This window comes from Xenopus laevis, chromosome 1S, assembly GCF_017654675.1.
Source record: "Xenopus laevis strain J_2021 chromosome 1S, Xenopus_laevis_v10.1, whole genome shotgun sequence".
NCBI classification, from domain to species: Eukaryota; Metazoa; Chordata; class Amphibia; order Anura; family Pipidae; genus Xenopus; species Xenopus laevis.
In genome coordinates this window covers 71,471,371-71,498,575 of record NC_054372.1, presented here as the reverse complement: position 1 = coordinate 71,498,575, position 27,205 = coordinate 71,471,371, and the positions used below count along the sequence as shown (strand labels likewise).

Below are 27,205 nucleotides of genomic sequence, written 5' to 3'. Positions count from 1 at the left end.
ATAAGAACAGATGAAGAGTCTTGTATGGGCATAATAAGGGAAGCAATCACAATTTATATATTTTACCAAATATAATTATTCGGAATCTTTGAATATTAGCAACATCAATGAAAACAGGTGAAGTGTGCACTTATGGATATGACTACTTTTATAAACCCTCACAAATTTTCAATTAAAAAAGTTTGTGTAGACTGAAGCATTATGGGAACAGCCAAGTCGTGCCTATAATGTATTGAGACACAGGTCTTTAAATTCTTTGGAACAAAAGACAAATCATCACCTAGCATATCATAACATTATAAACACTTTCTCACTTATAAGCGCACCCTGTACAAACTTGGTATTTGGAATGAATTTTATTTGTTTACAGTAAGGTTTCAACCCATCATACTATGGCTGGACACAGATGCATAACAAAAAGCAGTTTATTATTAAAAAAAAAATCACAAAGCCTTGTTTACTGCAGATGAGCAAACGGAAAATATATCCTCCATTTTTAACACTAGCTGTTTGTTGGACTTCTGTAAAAAAAAAAAAAAAAAAAAAAAAAAAAAAAAGGTACATAAACAGTCTGAACATCCAGTAATAAATATCATTTTTATTGGCAATGCTGGCCTGAGTCCTAATCTAAAGCATCACCATTATGAATGTCTGTGCCATTCTCTGTTAAAGTCAGTGGTATAACTTAAAAGGGCCTGATGCTCCTTATCCCATGAAAAAATCTTCAGGAAGCGATAACGTTAAAAAAAAAAAAAAGTGCTCCCTGGTTTTTGACATGAGCTCATTGAGTTGGCTTTAAGTAGAAAAGGTGCAAAAACGCTATCTGAACTTACATTTTTTTATGCAAACACACCTGATTCCACAGAAAGTTAACTCATAAAGCAATGTCCCAACATCCTGTATGATAGTGCTATTCAACTTTCTCCCTCATTTTTGTAAAGTGAGGAATTCTATGATTTAAATTTCTCTGCTTATAATAGTGGTTGTTGCACAGATTCTCTGGAAAGCAGAACAGAGTCCCAGAATCCACCAGTTCCTGATGGAACAAAATAATGCTGGGAGTTGCATTACGGTGTAGAGGAAGGAGAGGGACAGACCAACACACAAACAGAATATAATGGTTTGTGGGATCAGGTGTATCTTCTAAAAATACAATACAATGTTTGTGCACTTTGTCTACCTAAGGCCTCCTATATGGTAGTTATGCCACTAGTTAGAGAGAACTGGTAATTTTACATAGTAGCAGAATTAATCGGAAGTTTTGCTTGCAGATTCCTCTGTCTCCTGTGGAAGAAATTGCTGAAATCTGATGAACAAAGCTTCGCTTGTGGCACTTGTAAGAATAACTCTCTCCACAAAGGGACCTGAAAAAAAATATGTTTATTAATATTAACATTTACAGTAAGTGGCCAGTGACAACAGTTAATGCTAACACAATGTTATCTTTTAAAAATTTTGCATTGCTCCTACGGCTTCAGTGAGAAACCGTGAGACTGGATGTTTGGGATTTTTTTCATATGATGTTGTAAAGGTTCTGTGGACAGTGAACTACAGGTTAAAAATTTTTGGAAAAAAAAATGAAGATATAATTTTTTCCAAATGATGCATCCAATTGGTTATTTAACATTAAAAAGATTTTCAATTCTTTCAATATTCATCAAGCACATACATGCTCGCAGCCCAATTTCAGACACTGCACAATATTCAGCTATTCACATTGCACAGTGCAGATTGTTTAGATTTTGGGAGAGAAATCCAGAAAGTAAACTCCACTGCAAAAACATCATACATTTTATCGAAGAGTTCAGCACTGGGAGGTGTGCTAATTTATCCTCAGTGATAACTACTTACCTCACACCCTGGTAGTGAGCCCTAAGAACTTAAATGCAAAAAGACAGATATTTCAAAATGCATCCCCCCCCCCAAACCATGATTACACCTTTTGTTCCCATGTATATAAATGAGATATAAAATATTATTTTGCTAAGCCTTAAGGCCAGAAGGGGTTGGATTCTTGGCCTGAGTTTGAGAATCTGCCCCATCGCTCCTAACAGCTTTCTGATGTGCCTTAAGCTGGAGCGAGTTGTGCGTTTTGATGCTGAAATCTGCTCCATGTGCCTGCGACCAGGCAGATGCAGTGGTTCTGGCTTCAGGCACATCAGAAAGGAGCATGGCACTACCCTAACCATTTAGTTTACTTTATAACCAATGCTAATAAATATATTACTCTTGTACCAGTCAGAGAAAATCCTTGCATGACCTTAGAAATCCCTGCTTTTATGCTCACCATAGCTCAGCGGCCTGTAAGTGCAGATATCCTTTATAACTGCATCTAGGTTAGCAGCTATATGTTCTCGAGGCATGTCCAACTGAAAGAAAATGAAAACCGAAAATTAAAGTGACGACTAATGAATAAATACAAAATAACATGTAAGTAAGTTTCAGGCTAAATGTATAAGGTTATGACAGAGTGTGTTTGCTCATTACTTTCCCCATGGAAGGCAGCTCTATTAAAACATTGCCCATAATTATCACACACAAAAGGGTCAGTCTGCTTTTTGGCTAGTAGCCATGAATTAAAAATAATTTACAATTACTAGAGCAGTTGCTGTTTGTTTGTGGGCCTTTCTGTCTTCAACAAGTGAAATGCATGCTCAGTTGGGTTCAGATCAGGTGAATGACTTGGCCATTCAAGAATATTCTACTTCTTTGCTTTAACAAATTCCTGGGTTGCTTTGGCTGTATGTTTTGGGTCATTATGAAACGCCTCCTAATCAATTTGACTGCATTTGAGTAGACAGTATGTCTCTGAAAACCTCAGCATTCATTCAGCTGCTTCTGTCCTGTGTCACATCATGGATAAACACTAGTGTCCCAGTGCCACTGGCAGCCATGCACGCCCAAGCCACCACACTGTCTCCGCCATGTTTTATAGAGATGTGGTATGCTTTGGATCATGAGGTGTTACATGCCTTCTCCATACTTTATTCTTGCCATCATTCTGGTAGAGGTTGATCTTGGTTTCCTCTGTCCAAATAATGTTTTTCTAGAACTGTGCTTAGATGTTTTTTTTAGCAAAGTCCAATCTAGCCTTTCTATTGTTAATGCTTATGAGTGGCTTGCACCTTGCAGTGCACCCTCTGTATTTACTTTCATGCAGTCTTCTCTTTATGGTAGACTTGGATATCAATACGCCTACCTCCTGGATAGTGTTGTTCACTTGTTTGGCTGTTGTGAAAGGGTTTCTCTTCACCATGGAAATGATCCTGTGATCATCCACCACTGTTGTCTTCCATGGATGTCCAGGTCTTTTTGCTTTGCTGAGTTCACCAGTGCTTTCTTTCTTTCTCAGGATCTACCAAACTGTAGATTTCGCCACTCCTAATATTGTAGCAATTTCTGTTTCTGTTTTTGCAGCTTAAGGATGGCTTGTTTCACCTGCATGGAGAGCTCATTTGACTGCATGTTGTCTGTTCACAGCAAAATCATCCACATACAAGCACCCCCCCCTCAAATCAACATGTTGCTCACCAACCCCTTGGCTGTTGCTCCCATTGTCCTCAAAGTAGGTACTTATATTTGAATTCTTGGCTTGGCCATACAGAACCTCCTTTAGACTAACAGTCCACTTAGGGGCTACCAAATAGCCGATCACAGCCTTTATTTGGCATCCCCAGGAACTTTTTTCATGCTTGTGTTGATCCCCAACTCTTTTTACAATTGACTGTGGCATATGGGTAAAAAGTTGGGGATTTCTGGTCTAGAGGGTAAGCTGCTTCATCCCTCCAGTACTCTGCAGAATACAAATGACGCGGTGATATTATGCACACTTTCCCTTTTATTGTTTATTAAAAACTATGACACTAGGCTCAATATATATGTACTATACCAAAGATATATCTCTTTAAAAAGATAGTGGTTTAAATTTTAAATATTTAAATATAGGGACCATGGCAAACTCTAGTCATGTTTAAAATAACATTCCCTATAACACTGCCTGCCCATGAGATTCTTTGCACAGTAGAGAACTGTAACGTTATTTTTGTTCTGCTAAGCACTTTCAAACAATATTATTCAGTTTGCTTATAAAAAGACAAAAATAGCTTGGCACATTAAAATTTCCAGCTATTCCTTTTTCCCTTGACAACCAGGACAATATTGATATCCTAGAAGGTTGCACAGGAATTTGTATAAAAGTGTAAACAGACATTTGTCAAACAAATCTCAGTCGAAATGAAGCATATGGAACGAAGAATGAAATCATAAATGGAAAGAAGAACTGAGCACAATACCTTTAACAGAATATTTTGGAAAAACATCAATAAAAAGACCAAAACAGAGATATTTTTTCTTGCTTTTAAATTTGCCCAGGTACTCCTGAAGCTTCAATTTAATTCTATGACCAAAACTAAACGGAAGTGGAGTGAAAATATACCTGACCTAGATGATGAAATGTGGTAAGAATGTGGGACACATGACCATGACAGCTAGGGACAGGTACCTCCAGGTTAAATGTATTCACACCTGACTGCACAGTGATTAGCTGATATTTATCCGGCTGTCTTGGACCAATGCACTGAATGGTGTGTGTTCTTTTTTTCCATGTGTTCAGGGAGTGCCCAGCTCTATGTGGATTCTACCTGCTGGTGTATTTAGAGAATACCCTTGCATTTTTTAACATACTGAATCTTTGTCTACCTTTGATTGAGGTAATAAATTCCCCACAATACAAAATTGCTTCACCCGAACAGTGTGCTGCAGTTCTTTGGACTTCACATGTAACTTTTGACCCAGTGGCAGGTAGTAAACTGTTAAGCAACTGATCCTAAAGGATTATACATAGAGGTTGAGCACTTCATTATTGTGTGCATACTGGATATTAAGGTGCACTAGAGACCCTCCCCCCAAATGGCAGGAACATAAAAAAAACAGGAAAAGGGATTGATATTAATGCAGTATTAGATCTGATCTTAGCTGCTGTGTCTTTCAAAGATAACAGAAAAATTTTATGTTCTCTAAATTTCTAAGAAAGTTACTTAACTGCTATCCTGGGGCACGCAGGACATATTTTTGTCTGACATTTTATAGCTAGCAGAGAAGTGCTCAGTTGGTATTGTTGGACTGGGTCATTAGGATACCAGGAAAAAGCTGGTAGGCCCTGGCCTTCATGGGTCCCACTGACCCAGGCCTGCTCCCCCCACCCGTACTTTCCTCTCTCCCCTGATGACAGCTGCAAGGATGGAAGTACGTGGCAGCGGGGGATGTGGGTGAAGTGGTGCCATGATGGGGGACCCTTCATGTCACAGTCCCAGAGGGTCATTTTGCATGTCACTAGCAATTATAAACAGAAAAAAATACTTTCAGAAAATATGCTGTGGTGGTGAAACAGGGCTGTCTCCTGGATTGATGCTGACAAGAGGGCTTTCTCCTGGATTGATGATGGCAAGATGTGGCCAGCTCTCCAAGAGGTTTTTATGGCTCCAGGATCTCTTTGGATAACTTAATTATTTCATTATAAACTGGCAATCCTAAAATGCTATACAGTAAATAATCGGACCACAGCATGGTAACATCTGGGTAGTACTGCTGAAAGCTATTGCCAAAGCATTACTGAATTGTAGTGGGGACTGTTTAGAAGAGGTGTATGGATTTATTTGCACACAATTAGCGCTGGTGTCATATATAAGTGTTTATATGTATTGCAACCCCACTCATAAAGGTTTACATTTCTTATACAGTACAGTGAGGTATAATATTTTTGTAAGGACAGTGGGGCAGTGGTTAGTATTGATGCCCCAGAGCTGGTCCAAGATAGTCCAGAAAGTAATCTGGACAATCCATGAACACACAGGCAGGTTCAGTGGCCATGCAGTTTATGTGTCTGTGGCAGGCAGGTCAAGACTGGCAATCTGTGGATTGTGGTAAGTGCCAGAGAGACTGCTGTAACATGCCATAGACGGGCTGTTTGGGCCTCAATGAACTTAAAATGCCAGGGCCTATTTTGAATTGTAGGATAGACCTGTATCTACTATGTTATTAAATGGACTACAACTCCAAATTCACCAATTTCATTAAAATAAAAATATCTCAGTTTATAGTTAATTGAGGTCATTTCACTTTAAGTTAAACAATGCAGCCAAGTGTACTGTACAGCTAGACCACAGGAAAGTAGGACTAAAATTAATTAGTATACTAAAATAGCAGTTGTTTGTCATACCTATCAGACAAAAGCATGTACATCTGAATCTAGTCATTAGGTCTGCTAAAAGAATAAAATGCATTCAAGTGGGCATCATTGTAACAGACATACTTAAATATATCATCCGCACTGTAGAACAAATGTGAATGGCACATCAATAAATGAACAAGAAAAATAGATAAAGTTTTCTGCTATAGTATCAAAGCATAAGGAGAACTGAGTGAATATAAATAATTTCTAAAGGGCAAATAAAGGCTGGTGTCTCATGCTCAACTGAATAATCAAACAGGCCAGATAAGAGAGTAAAGGTGCAGGCAATCTAAGCCATACAAAACGAACAGCTTTGGCAGGCACAATAGAGCATGGGACAGTTGATATTCAATATAATTGATGGCCAAGGAGTCTAGAATTTCCCAACAGCCTTTTAAACATTGAATCCAAAACACACTGCAGTATTAAAATGCACAAATTCCACAAACCAGGATTCACACTAATATGATTTATAGATTTCATAAAATGACACAGTGCTGTATTTAATTTTATGAGAGCTTTTTTGCTTCAAATAATTCACAGTAGGCAACCTTTCAGGAATATGATTTGGCAGCAAAATGCCCCAAATAAGGATGGATATTTTCGGCTGCAGTGTGCCAAACTGGAAAGCAACCGAGTGCAGAAAGTAACATTTGCTCCATTTACATGTTGTGGCTATAGGATTCTAAGTAGTGTCACTGAATACTAGCTGGCTGTATGTAGGTCCATGGCTGTATGGGGCTGGGGTCAAAGTGATCAACCAAAATAGTTACATCAAAGTAATACTGTTTTTTTGGACTAAGTTGAGCATGTTAATAATAATAAAAAATACACTATATGTATCACACAATAACAAGGACATAGTTTAACAAGAGGCTCCCTGCTTATGCCATGGACCTGTTATTCATGGGAGCCACGTTTGAATTCCTTAATGAGATATTTAGGAAGTCATTTAATTTCCCTTTACTCATAACATTAAAGGGATCCTGTCATCGGAAAACATGTTTTTTTTTCAAAACGCATCAGTTAATAGTGCTGCTCCAGCAGAATTCTGCACTGAAATCCATTTCTCAAAAGGGCAAACAGATTTTTTTATATTCAATTTTGAAATCTGACATGGGGCTAGACATTTTGGCAATTTCTCAGCTGCCCCAGGTCATGTGACTTGTGCCTGCACTTTAGGAGAGAAATGCTTTCTGTTTTTCCTTCTTAATGTATCTGAATGTGCCTCAGTGAGACATGGATTTTTCTATTGATTGTTGTTCTTAGATCTACCAGGCAGCTGTTATCTTGTGTTAGGGAGCTGCTATCTGGTTACCTTCCCATTGTTCTTTGTTTGGCTGATGGGGGGGGGGGGGAAGGGAGGAGGTGATATCACTCCAACTTGCAGTACAGCAGTAAAGAGTGATTGAAGTTTATCAGAGCACAAGTCACATGACTTGGGGCAGCTGGGAAATTGTCTAGCCCCATGTCAGATTTCAAAACTGAATATAAAAAAAATCTGTTTGCTCTTTTGAGAAATGGATTTCAGTGCAGAATTCTGCTGGAGCAGCACTATTAACAGATTCATTTTGAACATTTTTTTCCCCCATGACAGTATCCCTTTAACAACTTTAACTAGCCATACATGGACTAATAATAGCTGCCAACTCAGCCCCTTTAATGGACAATGTATGGGGTTTGGAATAGGCCATATATCTATTAGGCAGGGTTGAAAATTCCTTTATGAGAGGACCACATTCATCTGTTGATCAGATCCAAGCAATCTTATGCTATTTTGGGGTGTAAATAACTTAAAACCCAATTCCACATACAGTATATAGATAAAACCAGTAGAACTGCATACAATTTATAGTACAGATGAGGAAAAAGCTGCGGAATGTACCACTGCTGTTTTCTGGCAGTAGCAATATAATTTCTACACATTTTAAACACAGTTGCTGCTGATTGAAACTGGGATTTGGAGCTCACTTTAATCAAATATTTGCCAAAAGCTACTGTTTAACTTAATCATATCTTAAGCATAGTAAATGGAAAGATTTGAAGCCTTTGCAAGTAAGTCTGGCAGCTGCTATTTCAGAGTTGCACAACAAAGTGTGAACTAACAGTTTCCTGTTTAAACTAAAACAGGCAGATGGTTGATATTGGGGAACCCTGTCCTGGTGGGCCCTGGGCACACTGCCACTTTTACTTATTTATTAAAAGTGCCCTGGCTGGACTGGTTGAACTAATATTACCTTACCTTTGTGCTGATCTAATTTAAATCTTGCCAAAGGTGTGATTATTTTTTTCTCTTATAAAAAGATAAGAATGTCAGTGTAGGTTTTCTTGTTCAGCAGAGCCAAATAAGCATACTCAGAGAAGCAGATACGCTGAAATCATCAGCTGCAATTTCCGCCTGTGTGCAGCTAAACAGAGCCAAGTGGAAATCGGCTTCAAAATGCCTGCTTTCTCGGTTTTCAGTCCGATCTTGGCTCTGTGTATCCGCACACAGGTGGAACTGTATTTAAAATGCAGCCTCTGATTTTAGCGCATCTGCTTATTTTTGGCTTATTAATATTAATTAGGGAGAGAGAAGAGTTCAATGCAATTGTCTGCTCTTAGCCTAAAGCTTTTTTCTCTGTACAGAGCAACTGGATATATCAAAAGCCTATTTTTACCCATGTTGTCAAGATCATTTGCATTTAAAGGGCAACTAAAGTCTAAAATAGAATAATGTTAGAAATGCTGTATTATGTATACTAAATATAAACTTGAACTTACTGCACCAGCAGCCTAATAAGACAAATGATTAATGCTTTCAAAGTTGGCGCAGGGGGCTGTCATCTTGTAACTTTGTTAGACATTTCTGCAATATCAAGACTCGCACATGCTCAGTGTGGTCTGGGCTTCAGTTGGGAGGTTAAGCTTAGGGATCATCATAAATGATCAAAACAGCACAAGTCAAATAATATCTGCCATAGAAGCCAATACAGCAAGACTGATTAATAATCATAATATAGAGACTGCGCTGCGTCTCTGGATACAAATCTCTACAGGAAATCCAACAATGCTGCTTGAGTTCTGGGAAGTAAGGTGGGGGGGCTCCCCCTGCCATTTGAAAGTATGATCGTTTACCTGCACAGCAGTTGGGGACCATCTGACAATTCCTATCAACAGCAGTAAAAGAAGGGGGAATTGCACTGCATACAGTCAGGTTTATGATAAAAACTGTAGACATCTTTTAATTAAAGTATATTGGAGATAGATTTCTTTTTCATTAAAGAAAGTAAAAATGGGATTTTATATTTTTGCCTTTACATGCCCTTTAAAGATAAAGCATAGACTAAAAGCAACAAGGCCTATGTTTTCTTATGTGGTGTATTCTCAGTAGATGCCAATGCTAGCAAATAAAAATAACTACAGTAATGCCTGATTAAATCTTGTGGTTTACTAATTCCTAGTAAAGTAGGAATCACCAGCTGTACTATAAAGTAATAAATTACATAGTTAAATCTGGTTGAAAAAAGACAAAGTCCATCAAGTTCAACCCCTCCAAATGAAAACCCAGCATCCATACACACACCCCTCCATACTTTCAAATAAATTCTATATACCCATACCTATACTAACTATAGTGTTTAGTATCACAATAGCCTTTGATATTATGTCTGTCCAAAAAATCATCCAAGCCATTCTTAAAGGCATTAACTGAATCAGCCATCACAACATCACCCGGCAGTGCATTCCACAACCTCACTGTCCTAACTGTGAAGAACCCCCTAAGTTGGTTCTTAGTAAAAGCACAGCAATAAGGTCATACACTGACCCGCTGACCATCAAGAATCTGGAAGTGCTGTCATTGGAAACCGGAAGTGACATCATCGGAAGTAGACATGATCAGAAAAAAAAGGGAGTAAAACGGGAAATGCTGTCATTGTAAACCGGAAGTGACGTCATCGGAAGTAGACGTGACCAGAAAAAAGGAGTGAATATCGATATTGAGAAGACCCACGGCCCGACCCGCAAACCGCAGAACCACCGACCCGCGGGTATACCCGCACCTGGAACTTCTAAATGCAACCCGCAGGGTACCACAGGTTTTTGCGGGTAACCCGCGGGTACCCGACCCGCTGCAGGACTCTATTGTCACTTACAACAAAACAGACACCTGTTTAAAATTTGCTAATAAGCTAGCCAGCAGGACAAGTAAAAAGAGTAATTTCTTTAGGATACCATTAAAAGCAGTAGTACTTGATTGACCAAAAGGTGTCTTTTGTGTACCAAGCAAAGAAAAAAAGCAAATTGATAATAGAGGCCACTGACCTTTGTAAAAATGTAAACAAATTACTATTTATCTTGCTAAGTAAAGTTAGGTGTCCAAAAAATTAACATGGTAGTCTCCTTTTCCACCCAACAGAAGGAACCCGGGCACGGTACCTAGTGACACTGTCTTGTTCAACATTAGGCTCCTAAATAAGGACCTGAAAGCTTTCTCCTGCTGCCTGGAAAAATGCTTAGACATATATGGCATTGTACTGCTGCTAATGACTAGCTAACATAAAATAGTAAGTTAGGTTGAAAAAAGACACACGTCCATCACGTTCAGCTTTTTAACTCTATTTTAACCTGCCTAGTTGCTAGTGCTGCTGCTAGTTAATCGAGAGGAAGGCAAAACACCCAATTTGAAGTCTCTCCAATTTTCCTCAGAGGGGAAAAAATTCCTTCCTGACTCCAAAATGGCAATTGCACTAGTCCCTGGATCGACTTGCACTATGAGCTATCTTCCATAACCTTGTATTCCCTCCCTTGCTAAAAATCCATCCAACCCCTTGTTAAATCTATCTAATGTATTAGCCTGTATGACTGATTCTGGGAGAGAATTCCACATCTTCACAGCTCTCACTGTAAGCCTTCCAAATATTTAATCAGAACCTCCTTTCTTCTAATCGGAATGGGTGACCTTGTGTCAGTTGGAGTAGAGAGGTTATTATATGATCCCCTTATATATTTATACATAGTTCACTAACAACTTCCTAGCTTTCTGTGGTTGTATGTTATTTTTTCTTTTTTTTAATATTTCTTACATAGATATAGCTAACAGGGCACTGATGTGGAAAAGGGTGTTCATTTCATGGTTAGTAACTATTTAAAATAAAACAAATCGCAACCTTTTTGCTACCAAAAGTTCTGCTGCTGCAAGTCAGTGGCACAAAAAGTGGACCACGCATGATTTGTATTAAAAGGTGAATGCATTTCATGCAACAGATGTGGATACCATAAGCATAGGAGTGGATTATGTATAGGCTGCCACCTTTGTAGTTGAGTGACATCAGGGGAAAGGTGGTGATGTATAAAATTATTGATATGTTTTTCCGTTATATAAATGTAGAATATACTTTAGCATTTTGAGTATATGGGATGTTGGCCTGGTAACACATACACAGCAGTTATTTGCAAAATCAATAATGTAGACCATTATAAAAGGAAATGGAGCCAAAAACATGCTCAGGGCCAGTTGTTTTGCAAACAATACAAGCAGAGTCTTTATTTACCGCTTGTGACAAGTGTGTCAAGAGCAGAATGTTCTGCAGGGCTAAGAGAAGAATGGGGCTAATGTTGCTAAGGCAGGTTCAGACCTGAACAAACCAGACTGCCAGCAAATGTTTCTATGCTGTTGGGCTGGGGCCTGTTTTACGTTTGTCATTTTGAAATGCACTTACTGACCTGAGAAAAACAAAAATGCTCATCAAAGTCCAAAATATGAGAAGATACTGTACATAAACTCCAAGCGGCATAAAGCACAGAAATGAGTTTCAAACACAATATTCATATATTAATTACTATGCTCTTGTGTACTTCCCTCTATGCCAAGTGCATATTTCAGAGTTCCTACATGCTGGCAGTATTCTAGAACAAAAAACTTAAGACTACCATTACACTTCCAGAATTTTGAAAGGGCTAATAATACTAATTGAGCACTGCTGATTATGCAAGTGTCTTTAAGGCAATGACACATGAGGAGTTTTCTAAAAGCACAGACCGCAAAGGGCCCAACATAACCCTGCCACTGCATTTTGTTAGTGGCATGATGGCTCTCTAATTAACTATAATGATCTATGCATTAAAGAGGTGGTTCACCTCTTTTAGTAGGTTAGCGAATATTTTTAAGTTAACTTTAATTACGTTAGGCGAATGGCCAATTCTAAGCAACTTTTAAATTGGTCTTCATTATTTATTTTTCTTAGGTTTTGAATTATTTGCCATTTTCTCTGTAAATCTCTGTAAGGCTAAAATGTATTGTTATTGCTACTTTTTATTACTGATCTTTCTTGTCGGGCCCTCTCCTATTCATATTCCATATTCATATTAGTCTCTTATTCAGATCAATGCTAGGGTAATTTGAACCAGATTGCTGAAACTGCAAACTGGAGAGCTGCTGAATAAAAAGCTTAAAAAAATCACAAATATTAAAAAAATGAAACCAAATGCAAATTGTCTCAGAATATTACTCTCTATATCTAACATAAATTTAATTTAAAGGTGAGCAACCCCTTTAAGCACCTGCCAATAGGGAAAGAGGCTCCACACAGTATAGAATATGTAAAAAGTACTAAGAAAATATACAACAGGAAGATGTACACTGTGTTGTAGGTACAGCCACATTAACTATAACTATTAACTGGCTACAATTTTGGCAAAATCTGAGACTAGGCCACTTTGTTTTCTTCATGTTAAAAATAGCTCTTTGGCATCTCAGAACCCTGCATCTGAACTTAAATAAAAAAATTGAGGGCATATAGACTTAAAGGAACAGTTTAGTGTGACAAAACAAACCGGGTAAATAGATAGGCTGTGCAAAATAAAAAAATATTTCTAATACAGTTAGTTAGCCAAAAATGTAATGTATAAAGGCTGGAGTGACTGGACATAATAGCCAGAACACTACTTCCTGCTTTCAGCTCTATAACTGTCAGCAACTTGAAGGGCAGCCACTTGCTACATATCTGTTCAGTAAATTTGCAATTAATCCTCAGCATTCAGCTCAGATTCAAAAGCAACAGATATGACCCATGTGGCCCCCCCTCAAGTCTCTGATTGGTTACTGCCTGGTAACCAGTCAGTGTAAACCAAGAGAGCTGAAAAGCAGGAAATAGTGTTCTGGCTATTATGTTAGACATCCAGTCACTCCAGCCTTTATACATTACATTTTTGCTAACTAACTATATTAGAAACATTTTTTATTTTGCACAGCCTATTTAGTCTCTTTTTGTTTTTACACTGAACAATTCCTTTAAACCATGTCAGGATGCTGGGCATTAGAATTCATAACAGTAGGACAGGTGCAAATGATAATCTGTATGATCATCTGTTGTGCTAACCCCGAGCTAACTACTATTGTAGAGTTCACATAAAATACAAACTTTTTGATGATTGTGTAGATAATTAAACAGTATAATAAAATTCATTATTTATGTAATACCAATATTCATTCACAGGAGAATTAAAGACGAACAAAGAATTTGGCTAGAAATGATACATGTTTGGTACCTGTATCAGCACAATGACACAACAGACCTAGCATTTAAAGGGGCTGTTTGCCTTTGAGAAAACTTTTAGTATGATGTAGAGTGATAATCTGGGACAATTTGCAATTTGTTTTCATTTTTTATTATTGAAGGTTTTTGAGTTATTTGGCAATCTGGTAACTAGGGTCCAAATTAACCTAGCAACCATGCATTGATTTGGATAAGAGACTGGAATATGAATATGAGAGGCCTGAATAGAAGGATCAGTAATTAAAAAGTAACAATAACAATACACAGAGTTTGTATTTTTATAAAGGGAGTCAGCGACGCCCATTTGAAAGCTGCAAAGAGTCAGAAGGAAAAGGCAAATATCTATAAAACTATAAACTATAAAAATAATGAAAACCAATTGAAAAGTTGCTTAGAATTGGCCGTTCTATAACATAAAATTACCTTAAAGGTGAACCACCCTTTAATATCTGTGCTCTAAAGATGCTGCCAGTAGCTTCACAATTTCTCTGGGCTACTGCCAGTTACCTGAGTTTATTGGCCAACACAATTTATTATTTATAAGTAATACTGTATAATACATTGTCAAGACAGGTATGAGACCTGTTATCAAGAATACTCGGGACCTGGGCTTTTCCAGATAACGGATCTTTACGTAATTTGGATCTTCATACCTTAAGTCTAATAGAAAATCATGTAGATATAAAACCAATCCAATAGGCTGGTTCGGCTTCCAACAAGCATTAATTATACCCTAGTTTAGATCAAGTACAAGGTACTGTTTTATTACTACATAAAAAAATAAAATCAGTTTTAAAAACGTTGATTATTTAGATAAAACAGAGTCTGCGCAGTGTCACTAAGATCAGAGGATAGGTATGGAAAGGATCATTAATATTAATCAGTCATTAATCATTCAGAGCTGCTGAATCTTTGAGCTGGTAAATTAAGTTTAGAAAAAAAATAGTATTTCGAGAGTATTTATAGCTATATTCTAAATTTTGGCTATACTTCTACTGAAATCAGCCTGGATAAATAGTATTTGCATTTAAGACAATAGTATTTGGCTTGGTGTCCTCCTAACTATTTACACCATGTGCCACACTCTTGATTCCCACCTCCGTTCATATTCCCCATTCCTGTGACGTAATTTGCTTGTTCTCTCCCAAGGAAATGCACCCACTCCCCTCTTGCATACAAGGATGCTGCCTCAGCTGCCTATCCCTATTTTCAGACCTGCCAGTAATGTCAGATTTTTTGCTGCCTGTTTTTCATAGAAATAAATATCTTGAATAGCTTTAAACCTATTTCTGTATTACAAACAAAATGCTCTTATAAGTAGACGTCTACTAATGTACTGTACATCTGAGCGTTACAACTGCTTGGCAAGACACACTCGTTAATAGAACTTTGTTCAGGAAACAGCTGCCACCATCACATGTGGGGATATTATTTTTCATCAGGAAGGGTACTGTGAAAGAAACATTTTCTGGACTTACCGTTGCTATTTTGGTCTGTACCAAACATTCCTTTTCTACTAAATACTCATGGCCTGTTTTGAACAGCTGAAGCATCTTGGGAATGTCACGGCCCACAGAACCTATTCAACAAGGTACAACAACAAAAAAAAGCATATGAAGTGCAGGGTGTGGCAAGTTCCATGCTTAGGCTGAGGCTGAGAAAAGTTTATATAAAAAACTAGTAGTAAATCCCCTCTTTCAACATTAATTCAGTGATTAGGGCTTGATTGTTAGTCAGCCCCCAGTGATTATAATGCATTACCTGACACTACAGGCAATTAAAAACAGCACTGTCCTGTATCTTTGTAGCAGAAACTCATTGCCATCTTTTTCTATTCTTTTGTCTTCTTTTCATGCTGGTCTTTGGCTTTCGCAGCAGAGCGAAAGCCAAACCTAGACATGAACAGCCTGCATTTTCAATGTACTGCACCTGTGCCCATGCACCAAGAAAAGAAGACAGAAGAGGAAGGCTGTGCTGGCAAGTCTCTACAGAAATACCTCTGCTAAAAAGAAGAACTGGCCCGAGTATCAGGTAAGTGATTATAATCACTCGGGGGTGCCTAACATTTGGCACCTCCCAGTGATGCAACCTTTAGGCATTTTTAAATTATATTCCACAAAACAGGAAATTTTGAAATTGAATAAGATTCTACTTCTTGATCCCTACTAGCACAATGAAAACCAATCAGGAGCCAACTAGAAGCCTCTGTAAAATAAACTGCTCTTTATCTAAAAGCCTAATTTAGCCTACGGATACTAAAAAACTACTTTTTAAAATATGAATGTACATTAAAAGTACATAGAGAGATACAGAGAGGTCTGGTTTTGTAAGTAATTGTTAGTTGAAGTTCCTAAACCTGACTGTTTTGCCAACCTGACTGTCCCATCTCAGCCTGTCAGTTAAAGTTTCAAATGCTAATGGACTCCTGCTGCAGAAATATGGCAGCCCCCTCATAGGTGAACACGGGGAGTCAGATAGGTTATATAAAAGCATTGGGCAAATTCTTTATGGCAAAATTATAAGAAGCATGCAAAGTCAATTTTATGGTAGATGTAAAAAAAAAATTCAATTTCTGGTGTCAGTATCTCTTTAAGTTGAAAAAAGGAGGGTTTGTGTATACAGAGAGCTTCTCATTGTATTCATAGGACGTAGACTAGTTTCAATTTCAAATTCTGAAAAGAATCAAGGGCAGTAATGGCAATGCCAGCTAAATGGCCAGTGCAGTTAACATTTGTGCAATGTTTGGGAAATTCAGCACTCTTTAAATACAGTAGATGCAATTAAAAGAGGTGCCTGATTTATAGAAGAAAAGAAACACACAACTCTCTCCTGTCTGTTTTCTGCTGTACTATAAACTCCAATAGAGATGTGAAACATGTACAAAATGAGTTCACCTTGAAATTTGCAATTCTGTATACACTGGTATTCTAAAACAATTCCCAATTTCAATTGATCTAAATCCTTGAACAATCAGCTTTCCAACACCATCCAAAAGCTGTAAATGGGGGTCTAGCTCTAACAAGTGGTTAAAAATAAACAAAAATAAAGCTGTAACTATCTGGTTTGCTCTTGTTATGCTTTAGTGCATTGCTACAGAATTGCAAAATACTTTTACAACCAAAGGGTATGGATAATTATTCTGCCTGTATGGATCACAAATAGAGAATGTAGAAATAGGACTACTTTATTTGTATTAACGAATTGTATTGTGTATTGTTTTATCACTAGTTTAAATGTCCCTTAATAACACAGGATACTAGAAGTCATCAAGGACTTCCATAACTATATATGAGGCATGAGGCTGCAGTCTTTATAGAACTTGAACATGGCATCATAATAGTATGAAGTTTGCAACATTCCCTGTAAGCTATGCTAGTGAAAACTAAATTTTTATCTAGCAGCACATTCAACCAACTGTGGTACACAAAAAGTATTTTGTACTTATTCTGACCATTCTGACAACTTTTTATACACAGCCAAAAAAAATAATGATAGAGAGAACATTTGCAGTTGCTACATTAATGGGCCATATTACACAAGTGACAATTGTGTTATAAAAATAATAATGAAAATGGTCACACGTGTGGTTTTCACTGCTCCCTTTCACTCTTCACAGATTTTAGAGCTTAAATGCAGACATCTACATTTTTGTTCGAAAATATGCCTGTGTGTGCACTGAGAGACGGCTGCCATGCCTGTCAATACATGCTGAAGATAGGTCGAAAGGCAGCAGATCTGTGTTTCTTCTGGAGATCATCAGTAACAGAGTATATTGCTGTACATTTAACCTCACACACAGAAGTTTATAAAAAATAGTTTAAAGGCTAACAGACATGTTTCTATTATTTTACCTCGTTTGCTCTTTGGAAATTTCTTCCTTAGCTTATTTTTTAATGGCGTCAACTTTGGGACAATTTCAGGTGTCGCAATATAAAAATCTGCTTGAATTTCATCATCCAGAATCTAAAACATCAGCAGTTTTGCATTAGTTTTGACAGTCAAACTTTAGCAAACAATAAAACCAAATATGGGTGTTATTTACAAAGATTTTAGCTACTGCTTCTTTATCTTTATACTAATTATTTTATTCAGGTAGCTAGGGTCAGTGATCTTTGATGCTGTTTGTGTTGCAGTTTTTTCTATTTAGACTCCATATTTACATTTCACTGTGGCATTCATACATTTCTATTTTCTATGCTTATTGGACCTTGTAACAGGAGGGCGGTCTAAGCTTTAAGACAGGAGAACTGCAGAACAAACAATAAAGTAAATATAAAAAAGATCCACTGAAACATGTTAAGACTGCTATTGCTTATATAATTCTAAAGAAAATTAATTTAATTAATATATCTGACCTACAACTCCAGGACATGGCTGACAAATGGTCTAAAACTTGGACTTCTATACAAAATATCCCAATCTTAAAATTAAAGAAGTAGCCTATAAAGTACTAGTTCCTGATGGTCCCTCACTTCTCTCTCCAAACATGAGGTCAATCCTACAGCATCACCAATGTGTTTTTGTAGTTCTCATTTTCCAGGGGGCTATATACACACACCTGTGGCATCTGGAATCAATTATTTCTTATTGTATAATCAAATATTTCTTACAAATATTTCTTCTTCTCCTGAAAATACACTATTAAGCATACCTTATACGAGCCTTACTCAAATTCATAGAACATTATTATCCTACACTAGCTACAGCATGCTGGGCTATTGCTCTCAATTCATTAGCCACCAAACTATGTTTATTACAGTTAAATCAGAGACGTAATCACATTCAAAATATGCACTACTTAACACAATAGACACACATAATGAGGTAAGGACACCTTGGGACACATTTAGGAATAAAAATGCAATACCAAATGAATAACATAATGCCTACTGAAATAAACAACTTTCTTAAGTTAATTTCCCTTTCATGACTATAATGTATTATGCTCATGTCTTTTTATTTTTTAATTATTGAATTTTTACATAATGAAAATCATAACGAGATATTAAAAAACAATTAAGAAATTATTAGATGATCCTGTAAAGTAAAAAAAAAACCAAAAACAATAATGTATCCAGTGATAATGAAAAGGTTCAGAGGAGGACATGAAAAAAGAGTGAAATTATTTTCTATCCTGCCTTGTGTCACTACGCTTGTTGTACAGGTATGGGACATGTTATTCAGAATGCTCGGGACCTGGGACTTTCTTCATACCTTACGTTTACTAGAAAATCATGTAAACATTAAATAAACCCAATAGGCTGGTTTTGCTTCCAATTAAGATTAATTATAATTTAGTATGTATAGGTACTGTTTTATTCTTACAGAGAAAAAGAAAATAATCTTTAAAAATGTGGATTATTTGGATAAAATGGAGTCTATGGGAGGCGGCCTTTCCATAATTCTGATCTTTCTGTATAATGGGTTTCTGGATAACTGATCCCATACCTGCACATGATTTTAAACAACACATCTGATACAGACTGGAGTTGGCAATATTTTATGGATAATTGGTAAAATGAGCAGTATTTAGAAGGATGATACTCAAAGTTGCTTTGTCACTATTTTTTAAATTAATTCTAGAAATTAAATCTCACTAAGCAAAAATTCATCTTTGTTTAATACATAGGTAAAGTAAAGAAAGGTTTTCCCAATGTATATTTTGTTACTGTAAAATTTTATGAAAGTAGTAGTTGTTACTAACCCCTTATGTGTAGCACTCTGATGAATGCAAACATGAAAAGGCAACCATAACATGATTAGAAAGGAAAAGTCACATGGAGGCTCTGGCATGCTGGTATTCTCCTTTCTAGTTCTTTTATATGGTTACAAAGCTGCAAGACCTGGCATTAAGACTTACTCCGTCTTAATGGAATGGATGGCGGACTTCTGGAACAGGGTGCCAGGGTTGTAAGAAGAGATATGGAAGTCCGCCAAGGATGTTTGCTCTGGAGCCGACACAAGGCTTCCAGATGCGAACAGTGAAGAGGATTCTGCTAGTGGTCAGGGCCTGAAATCTACCAGCAGATTTCAACAGGCTGATTTCCACCCGCTTGGCCCCAGTCTAAAGTCACAGGATAACTAGGATTTGAAGACCACAGGTCAAACTGTAGCTTGGGTTTACTAAGGTCAATTGAATAATGGATTCAGTACATGTTTAGCTTATGTACTAACTCTGAAAACATGTATCAATGTTCACAATTTTACACAATATATATTAATCATGCTTTAAATCCAGACAGACCACTTTAGGAGGACAGATAATAAGCGCAGTGCATACCTGTTGAACAAATTCACTTCCACCGACAAAAGCTGCTCCGTTGTCTCTAGCAATCTGAGCATCACCTGGATTCTGGAAACCCAATAGAGTAACCAACTTTTTATATCTTTACACACAAACACATTCAGATTCCTTGTTTGGATACATAAAGCACAAGCAAAAATACAGATAATAAATGGCTTGCAGGCAAGTATTGAGCTTCTAAAACTACCATACACTGTTAGATGTCCCAGTGTCCAGTGGCACAAGAGAACCCTAAGCTTGTTTCAGTATATGGACACAATTGGGTCACCCATGCCCCTTACAAGACAGGTGCAGGATTAAAGGTGCATTGTCAGCAACTCATTTTCAGGTGCAATTATTTGGACTTCATATACTTCATTATAATGCTGTGCACCATGAAAAGGTGAGTACACTGCAGAAAAAATCATGGTAATTTGCGCCAGTATTTTGGTTTGGACTTTGCTCCACTCAATAAACGAGACCTCTTATCCTATGACTTTTGGTGTGCCTTTCACCTGAGTAAGTAAAGCTGTGAAAGCTCAAAACGGTTTATTCTGCCTTGGTCAACTATAACCGAATGCAACAGATGATGTGGCAATATGTTTGATCTAATTATATTTAATGAATCAAAAGCTAGGCATGCTTAGATCAAATTATTCACCATTAGTAAGCTTCACAAATGTTAACCACCAGATTGGTAGTGCGCTCTAATACAGGATGATGTTGTAGATATGGCCAGCATATCTTAGCTTAGTATACAAATGGTGAACATTCCTATGGTCAAATAACATGTGATAGCTGTGTTCTGCATCTTGTTCTACATAGTAGCACACCCCTCACATTCCTGTCTAATTATGTTGTGTTCCATTTTATGTTATAATTATGTAGCAGAGGGATATTTGCCACTTTGTCTTGTTATGCCATAATAGCAACATATTGGATGAAAAATACTGCTTGCAAAGTCAGACAAATGTCCCCCCTCTTACATTTTTTTATACTATGTAATTTATAGCCTTTAAGCATATTGATGAGGACTATCTACTATTAAGCTGCAAATACATCTCAAGTATTTTTATCCTGGTCCTTAGGCTTTTTAACCTCGCTTTTCAATTCATTTTTTCTCATTCCCTGCTCTTCTTTTCCCCCCTTCCATTGATCACTCTTATCCATCCACCCTTTATACATATGTCAATTCTCATATGCCAACTCTCTCCCCATGTTCATCGCCTCCTTTCACAATCTACATATTACTCTCTGGCCCTTTAATTCTATTCCAAAATGTATGCCACCTTTAATCTACTCCTACATATGTTAGTGAGTCCCCCTTTACTTCATTCATTACAAGGATAGAGAAAAACAAAGGTAAGTGCTGGGTTTGTAAAAACTTCAAAGAGCACCTCTCCATCCACAATATATCTTATACATAAATCTTTATGCTATTTTTCTCTTCAATCATTTTACACCCGACAGAAAATCTTTTGATCACTGACAAGTATTTCAATTAATTGAACTTACCTCTGTGAACACTAAAACCTTATTTGCTTCTGTTGAAAAAGGATAAGGATACTTGAGATATCCAACAAAGGGGTCCACTTTTTTCTACGATAAGCAGAGAATAATTTTTGAAACACAATAATAAAGTCAGTTGCTGACAGATACATATGCTTAATAACAATTTTGCTCTTGAATTGTTAGAAATATTTTTTTTAAATGCCTTCATTTGAATTTCCCATAACTAGCGGCAAAATAATTTATGCAGTATAAAACAGTCAGGATGGAATTTTAATCAGCTTTCTAACTGATGGAAATGTGAAAACTGTTGACAGATCAGAATTTTTGGGTTTCCAATCACTAGCTGTGAAATGCTGACAGAGAACACGCTACGTTGGACATGAACCTTCAGCTTATAGCAATTTCCACATGTGCTATGAACCTAATGGCACTCCTTATGTGCAAGAGAAGTGATTTTCAATAGCTGAAGCACGTAAAAGCCATCAACACAGTTTGCTTTCAGTTTCTGATATGATCACTTATTTATGGATTTTAATGTTACTTGTCACAGCAGCCAGGATGTGCAGACATAATAAAATAAAGCTTGCAGAGCAGAAATAGTCTCTGCAAAGATATTTCACTTAACAGCTACATCAAAATAAAGTAAATGCAAACCTTGCTTTGTATACTTATACACTACGTGACAATATTAAATTCATACCTTCTTTTCCAGCTTCATGTCTAGTTTAAGCTCGGCATAGACTGGCTGTTTTTCATAAGTAAAATCCAGCTTTTGAAAAGTTTTCAGCATATCTATGGCAGTTTCAACCCCAAGCAAAGGCTTAGGATAGTAGCAGGCCACATACACATCATCAGTGGGTTTCCAAGCAGTGAGGCCATAAGGTTTGGGCCTGCTGGTGTCTTTCCTTTTCTCCTCAAGCTCTTCTTTGGTTATCAATTTAGACTTGCTCTGCTCGTTTTCCTTTTCTTTTTTTGAAGCTCTTTCATATATACAAGAAAGAAAGTGATATAGAGAATGACAGAGTTTACATATAGGGGCTAAATAAAAATAAAACCAACACAAACATATTTTTAGTGCTCTTAACCACTCCTTTATCAGTTCATATATTTTTATGGTCTGTCTCATGTATTGCAATTTTACAAGTATCAAGCTGGACTGCATTCTCAGTTGAATCCTACTGCAGCTTGCTATGGCAACAAAATTAAGATTTAGCTTCAAAAAACTGATTTTACCTTTTGAGTTATGGCTTGACAGTATGGTCTATAAAAGCTAACATTAATTTTTCTACCTGAGCAACGATCTTTTCAGGATAAGCTTGGTCATACGATAGCGAAAAGATCTTTTAAATAATCTTAATATCTATGGCCACCTTTAGAATGAACATCTGACTTTAACTTGCTCTGGAAAGTATACTTTATAACTATCAATTGAACCTGTGAGGCTTAAAGTGTAAAGAGTTTAAAATCAGCATCAGTCATTTGCTTTGCTATCTGGAATAAAATTTTCTTTAAAAGCTGCGATAATCCAGAACAAAAAATCAAGTTTCTGTATGTTTTGTTCCTTTTTGTTAAGTATAGCAAATCTCTCTAGCCTGCAGGTTATAAAGTAAAGTGTATATATTAATTCTGCCCACACACATGTAGGCATACACATAGTACAAAACCTTTGGTCATTTTTTCCAAGCTCCTGCAATGCTTCATTTTAAACTGGCAGTTGGCAATTTAAGTACAGCTCAAATAATTTTCAATTATTTCATCTGCTTTACAATTTTTAGAGTTTTTCCAAAATTCCAGGTTTTACATTTATTTTCCTCCCTCATCTCTGAAGACTAGGTTGCTGACTTTCTTATTAATTTGTAATTTGATAGATTGGCATTGATAGATGGTTCCACAACAAGGTATACATATCTTAAAGGGATACTGTCATGGGAAAAAAATTTTTTTTCAAAATGAATCAGTTAATAGTGCTGCTCCAGCAGAATTCTGCACTGAAATCCATTTCTCAAAAGAGCAAACAGATTTTTTTATATTCAATTTTGAAATCTGACACGGGGCTAGACATTTTGTCAATTTCCCAGCTGCCCCATGTCATGTGACTTGTGCCTGCACTTCAGGAGAGTAATGCTTTTTGGCAGGCTGCTGTTTCTCCTTCTCAATGTAACTGAAGGAGTCTCAGTGGGACATGGGTTTTTACGATTGAGTGTTGTTCTTAGATCTACCAGGCAGCTGTTATCTTGTGTTAGGGAGCTGTTATCTGGTTACCTTCCCATTGTTCTTTTGTTTGGCTGCTGGGGGGGAAAAGGGAGGGGGTGATATCACTCCAACTTGCAGTACAGCAGTAAAGAGTGATTGAAGTTTATCAGAGCACAAGTCACATGACATGGGGCAGCTGGGAAATTGACAAAATGTCTAGCCCCATGTCAGATTTCAAAATTGAATATAAAAAAATCTGTTTGCTCTTTTGAGAAATGGATTTCAGTGCAGAATTCTGCTGGAGCAGCACTATTAACTGATTCATTTTGAAAAATTTTTTTTTCCCATGACAGTATCCCTTTAAGGCTGTTGCAATGCTCTCAATAACCATAGCACCTCTAGCAATAGTAGAATAAGAAATTTCAATTTTCAATGGGATGCTTCTTTTTTAAGCGCCTTCTAATCCCTTTTGTCTGGTGGTTGTTGTACCCACTTATTTAGGCTTCAGTTTTACTATAACTCTACCCATGCTATTAAACAGCAATATGGCAATACAAATAATACATTACAAATAAAGCACCATGCTTTGTCATAAGTTTGTCATATTGTTCATGTTGCTTAATGTATAAATAAAATTAAGGATTTTAGGCATGCATCAAATCTCACTTGCTAGATGTAGCAGGTGCAGCATAGAATCTAACAAAGTTGCAGCTTCTGTATGTGCAGCTGGATGATGGACAGCTGAATCGTGTCTGCTTCTTCAAATTCCTGTTACAATGGCTGAGCACTGTAAAATAACATTGTTTAGGCTGGTTACATAGAGAATTGATATAGTGGTTTGGAGAACATTTTATACAGAGATATTAGATACTAAAATGACACTGGCAGTGTTATTCATGCTTCTCTAAACACTGATGTGTCACGTGTCTGAAAACAGAGCATGAATTTCAGTAGAGAGGGAAGTTTGGCATGCTCTTTAAAGGGGGACTATTGCGAAAATGAAAATTTTATATAAGCTTCAGCACAATGAGAAAAAATCTTCCGCACACCATTGACATTATACAAAAACCCAGGTGCTACCTGTAAAAAAAAAAAAAGTTAAAAAGTCTACGTTTGGTCTCCATCTAAGACCTTTATCAAGACCTTATCAAGAGAGACCGAAACGTTGGCCTGTTTTTAACCTGAACTAATAAACAATATAACTTTTTAAAAGTTCCAGTGTGCACCCGTTTATATCAGATATATATCAGGGCCGGAACTAGGGGTAGGCAGAAGAGGCATGTGCCTAGGGCGCAAAGGTAGAGGGGTGCCAGGCAAGTAGTTCTTCTGATGCATTCCCCTAGTTCGGACCATTACGTCCAGAAGCTGCGGCAGCTGATTTCAACTGCTTGTGAGTCGCACTAATGCTTCATAGGCACGAGCGGGTTGGGGGCGAAGTTGCCTAGGATACTTGACACTGATATATGTATATATTTATATATATTGGAATCTGCACTCTCAGGGTTTAAGGTGAAACAATAGGTTGTTTCGCTAATCCTCTAGCCTTTGCCAAAGTGTAGAAAACAATCCATACACTTGTCTTAAAAACAAGAAGTGGCGGGAAAAAGTGCCAAGATTAAGTCATCAAACGTCATTGAAGTGACTATACATAAAAAAATTGGATATTAGAATATAATTACATATTGTAATTGCAACTGAAAACAATATTTGTTTGTCCCTTTCTGCACTGCTTGTTCAGACTCCTGACATTGTTTAACAGTCAGCTCTGCCCCAGCCAAGCCTCTAATTTCCATTATACTTTGCATGCTGCTTCACAGTTCTGTTACTCGGCGGGCTTCTGTTAGAACTAACAATACCGACAATGGGACAGAACTATTCTGCTTTCAATAGTAATGCATATTGGCAGGTTACCTGCATAAGATTAAATAAAAGATTTTGGATAGCCTTCTCTTTCAAAGAACTGTATATGAAAGACTATTTTATAGAAATAAAGCATAATAAATCATAACTAAGACAGAAATGTGTAGTTATAGGATGGTATTCAGGACACCCAATGAACTGTAATTCCGAATCTCCCCCTAAATGACCTTCAGTTACAAAATTAATTCTTTCCATATAATTCGGAGCACTGATAATCATCTAGTTTCTTTTACAAAGCAGCATGCATATTATTCTGCATAAATTGAGCTTTCAGTATCACAAAGAAAGATTTTTTTCCCCAACAAAGTGAAATCTCAACGAGCAACTGCTTGCAACTATATCAATAAACTACACAGCCGGATTACCAGGCTGTAGTCCAGCAACTTCCATAGAACTAAAGGTTTTATGCGAATAATACGCGATAGAAAGGCAACTAATGGGAATGCAATCATTGGTTGAACAGACTGATGGAAAAGTTTATAGCGGCCGCCAGTAGCAACCTTATGACAGCCATATTACAACTAAACAAGGGGATAGTCACTGACCTGACCGTAAGCACCGCACGGGGGCAGCCATGACAGAGAGAGGGGGTCAAGTAGAGGAAGGGGCGGAGCTGCAGGGCATGTTACGGAAGGTTTTAGAAACCGGAAGTACTAGAGCCGGAAGTAAAACAACGACTCGACCATTCACATAGACTAAGAAAAGGGCAATGTCTATACACATGCCTACCGTAATTCCAACTAGATTACTACTTATACTACTGACGTTAACAATATTCGCCTCTGGGTCTTTAGTGTGTGTGTATGCAAATGTGATTACTAATAAAGGACAAAGCTCTGATTGGTTGTGTGTGATTATAATAAACATGGTTGCTGCAAAATCGACCACTGCCTGACATAAAATCACCGTAATGTACTTTTGCAAGTTCTGGTTAGGATATTATCTCTTGGAAATATTTAAGGCACCATTAGTCTAACAAGCACTTAGCCAGGAGCATTCAGGAGATAACAGGCAATGGGTGAAGTGTTGGCAAGACCCACAAGCTACTAAGGCCATCTACACATGGATTTTTCTGTCCATATTCCCCTGTAGTGGATCGTTCATGAATTCTAGTATAGGGTAATGCAGGAAGAAACACAGACATTTATTTATTAACTTCTTTGTGGTGAAAAAAACACCTTGTGACCTATGAGTTAACTGAAGAATTGAGAACTGCATTTTAGTATATTGTGATTGATTTATTTATTATGTTCCTGGTATTTACAGTATATAGTGCAACACATTTCCTACATCACTCAGATCAGAATCAGTATATCAGACAAACCTTTTTAGTGAGGATTCATGCAGATTGTTAACCATGATTTAGATAGATGTGTGTTTTCACATGTGCAAAGCATGTGGCTAAACTCACTAGGAAAACAACAAATGTATATGAAATCTTAGGCTGAAGGCACATAGGGTGTGTTTTGTGGCATTTTGACAAAACAAAAAATGCTATCATCTCTAGAAAAGATTAATAGAGTCTAATGC

The 27,205-nt window shown here is 37.1% G+C and overlaps 1 protein-coding gene across 3 annotated transcripts; it reads right to left on the bottom strand.

Annotated features, from left to right (window-relative positions):
• Positions 1–341: 341 nt before the first annotated feature.
• On the bottom strand, positions 342–26,377 carry mrpl1.S (mitochondrial ribosomal protein L1 S homeolog). 3 transcript variants are annotated; one of them, XR_005964917.1, is made up of 10 exons: positions 26,221–26,377; positions 24,422–24,542; positions 22,263–22,542; positions 21,566–21,649; positions 20,048–20,119; positions 17,619–17,730; positions 15,246–15,346; positions 2,288–2,369; positions 559–1,364; positions 342–520 (listed from the first exon to the last, which is right to left on the bottom strand). XR_005964917.1 is itself a non-coding variant. In XM_018237434.2 (9 exons), exons 1-9 carry the CDS (start codon positions 26,249–26,251, stop codon positions 1,249–1,251), a joined length of 999 nt encoding a protein of 332 aa, XP_018092923.1. In that variant the 5' UTR covers positions 26,252–26,377; the 3' UTR covers positions 342–1,248. The 3 variants fall into 3 exon arrangements, 2 of the variants coding, with proteins under 2 accessions (XP_018092923.1, XP_018092927.1); XM_018237434.2 differs by having other exon boundaries at positions 342–1,364; XM_018237438.2 differs by lacking the exon at positions 26,221–26,377 and adding an exon at positions 26,041–26,176 and having other exon boundaries at positions 342–1,364.
• Positions 26,378–27,205: the final 828 nt, after the last annotated feature.

What these genes read in the sequence shown, in the direction of transcription:
- mrpl1.S (XM_018237434.2), bottom strand. Translation starts at nt 26,251, where the DNA reads ATGGCTGCCCCCGTGCGGTGCTTACGGTCAG. An exon ending in CGTGCGGTGCTTACGGTCAG is followed by an intron (nt 24,543 to 26,220) that starts GTCAGTGACTAT and finishes GTTATTTTACAG; the next exon opens with TGCTCAGCCATTGTAACAGG. An exon ending in GCACCTGCTACATCTAGCAA is followed by an intron (nt 22,543 to 24,421) that starts GTGAGATTTGAT and finishes TATATATGAAAG; the next exon opens with AGCTTCAAAAAAAGAAAAGG.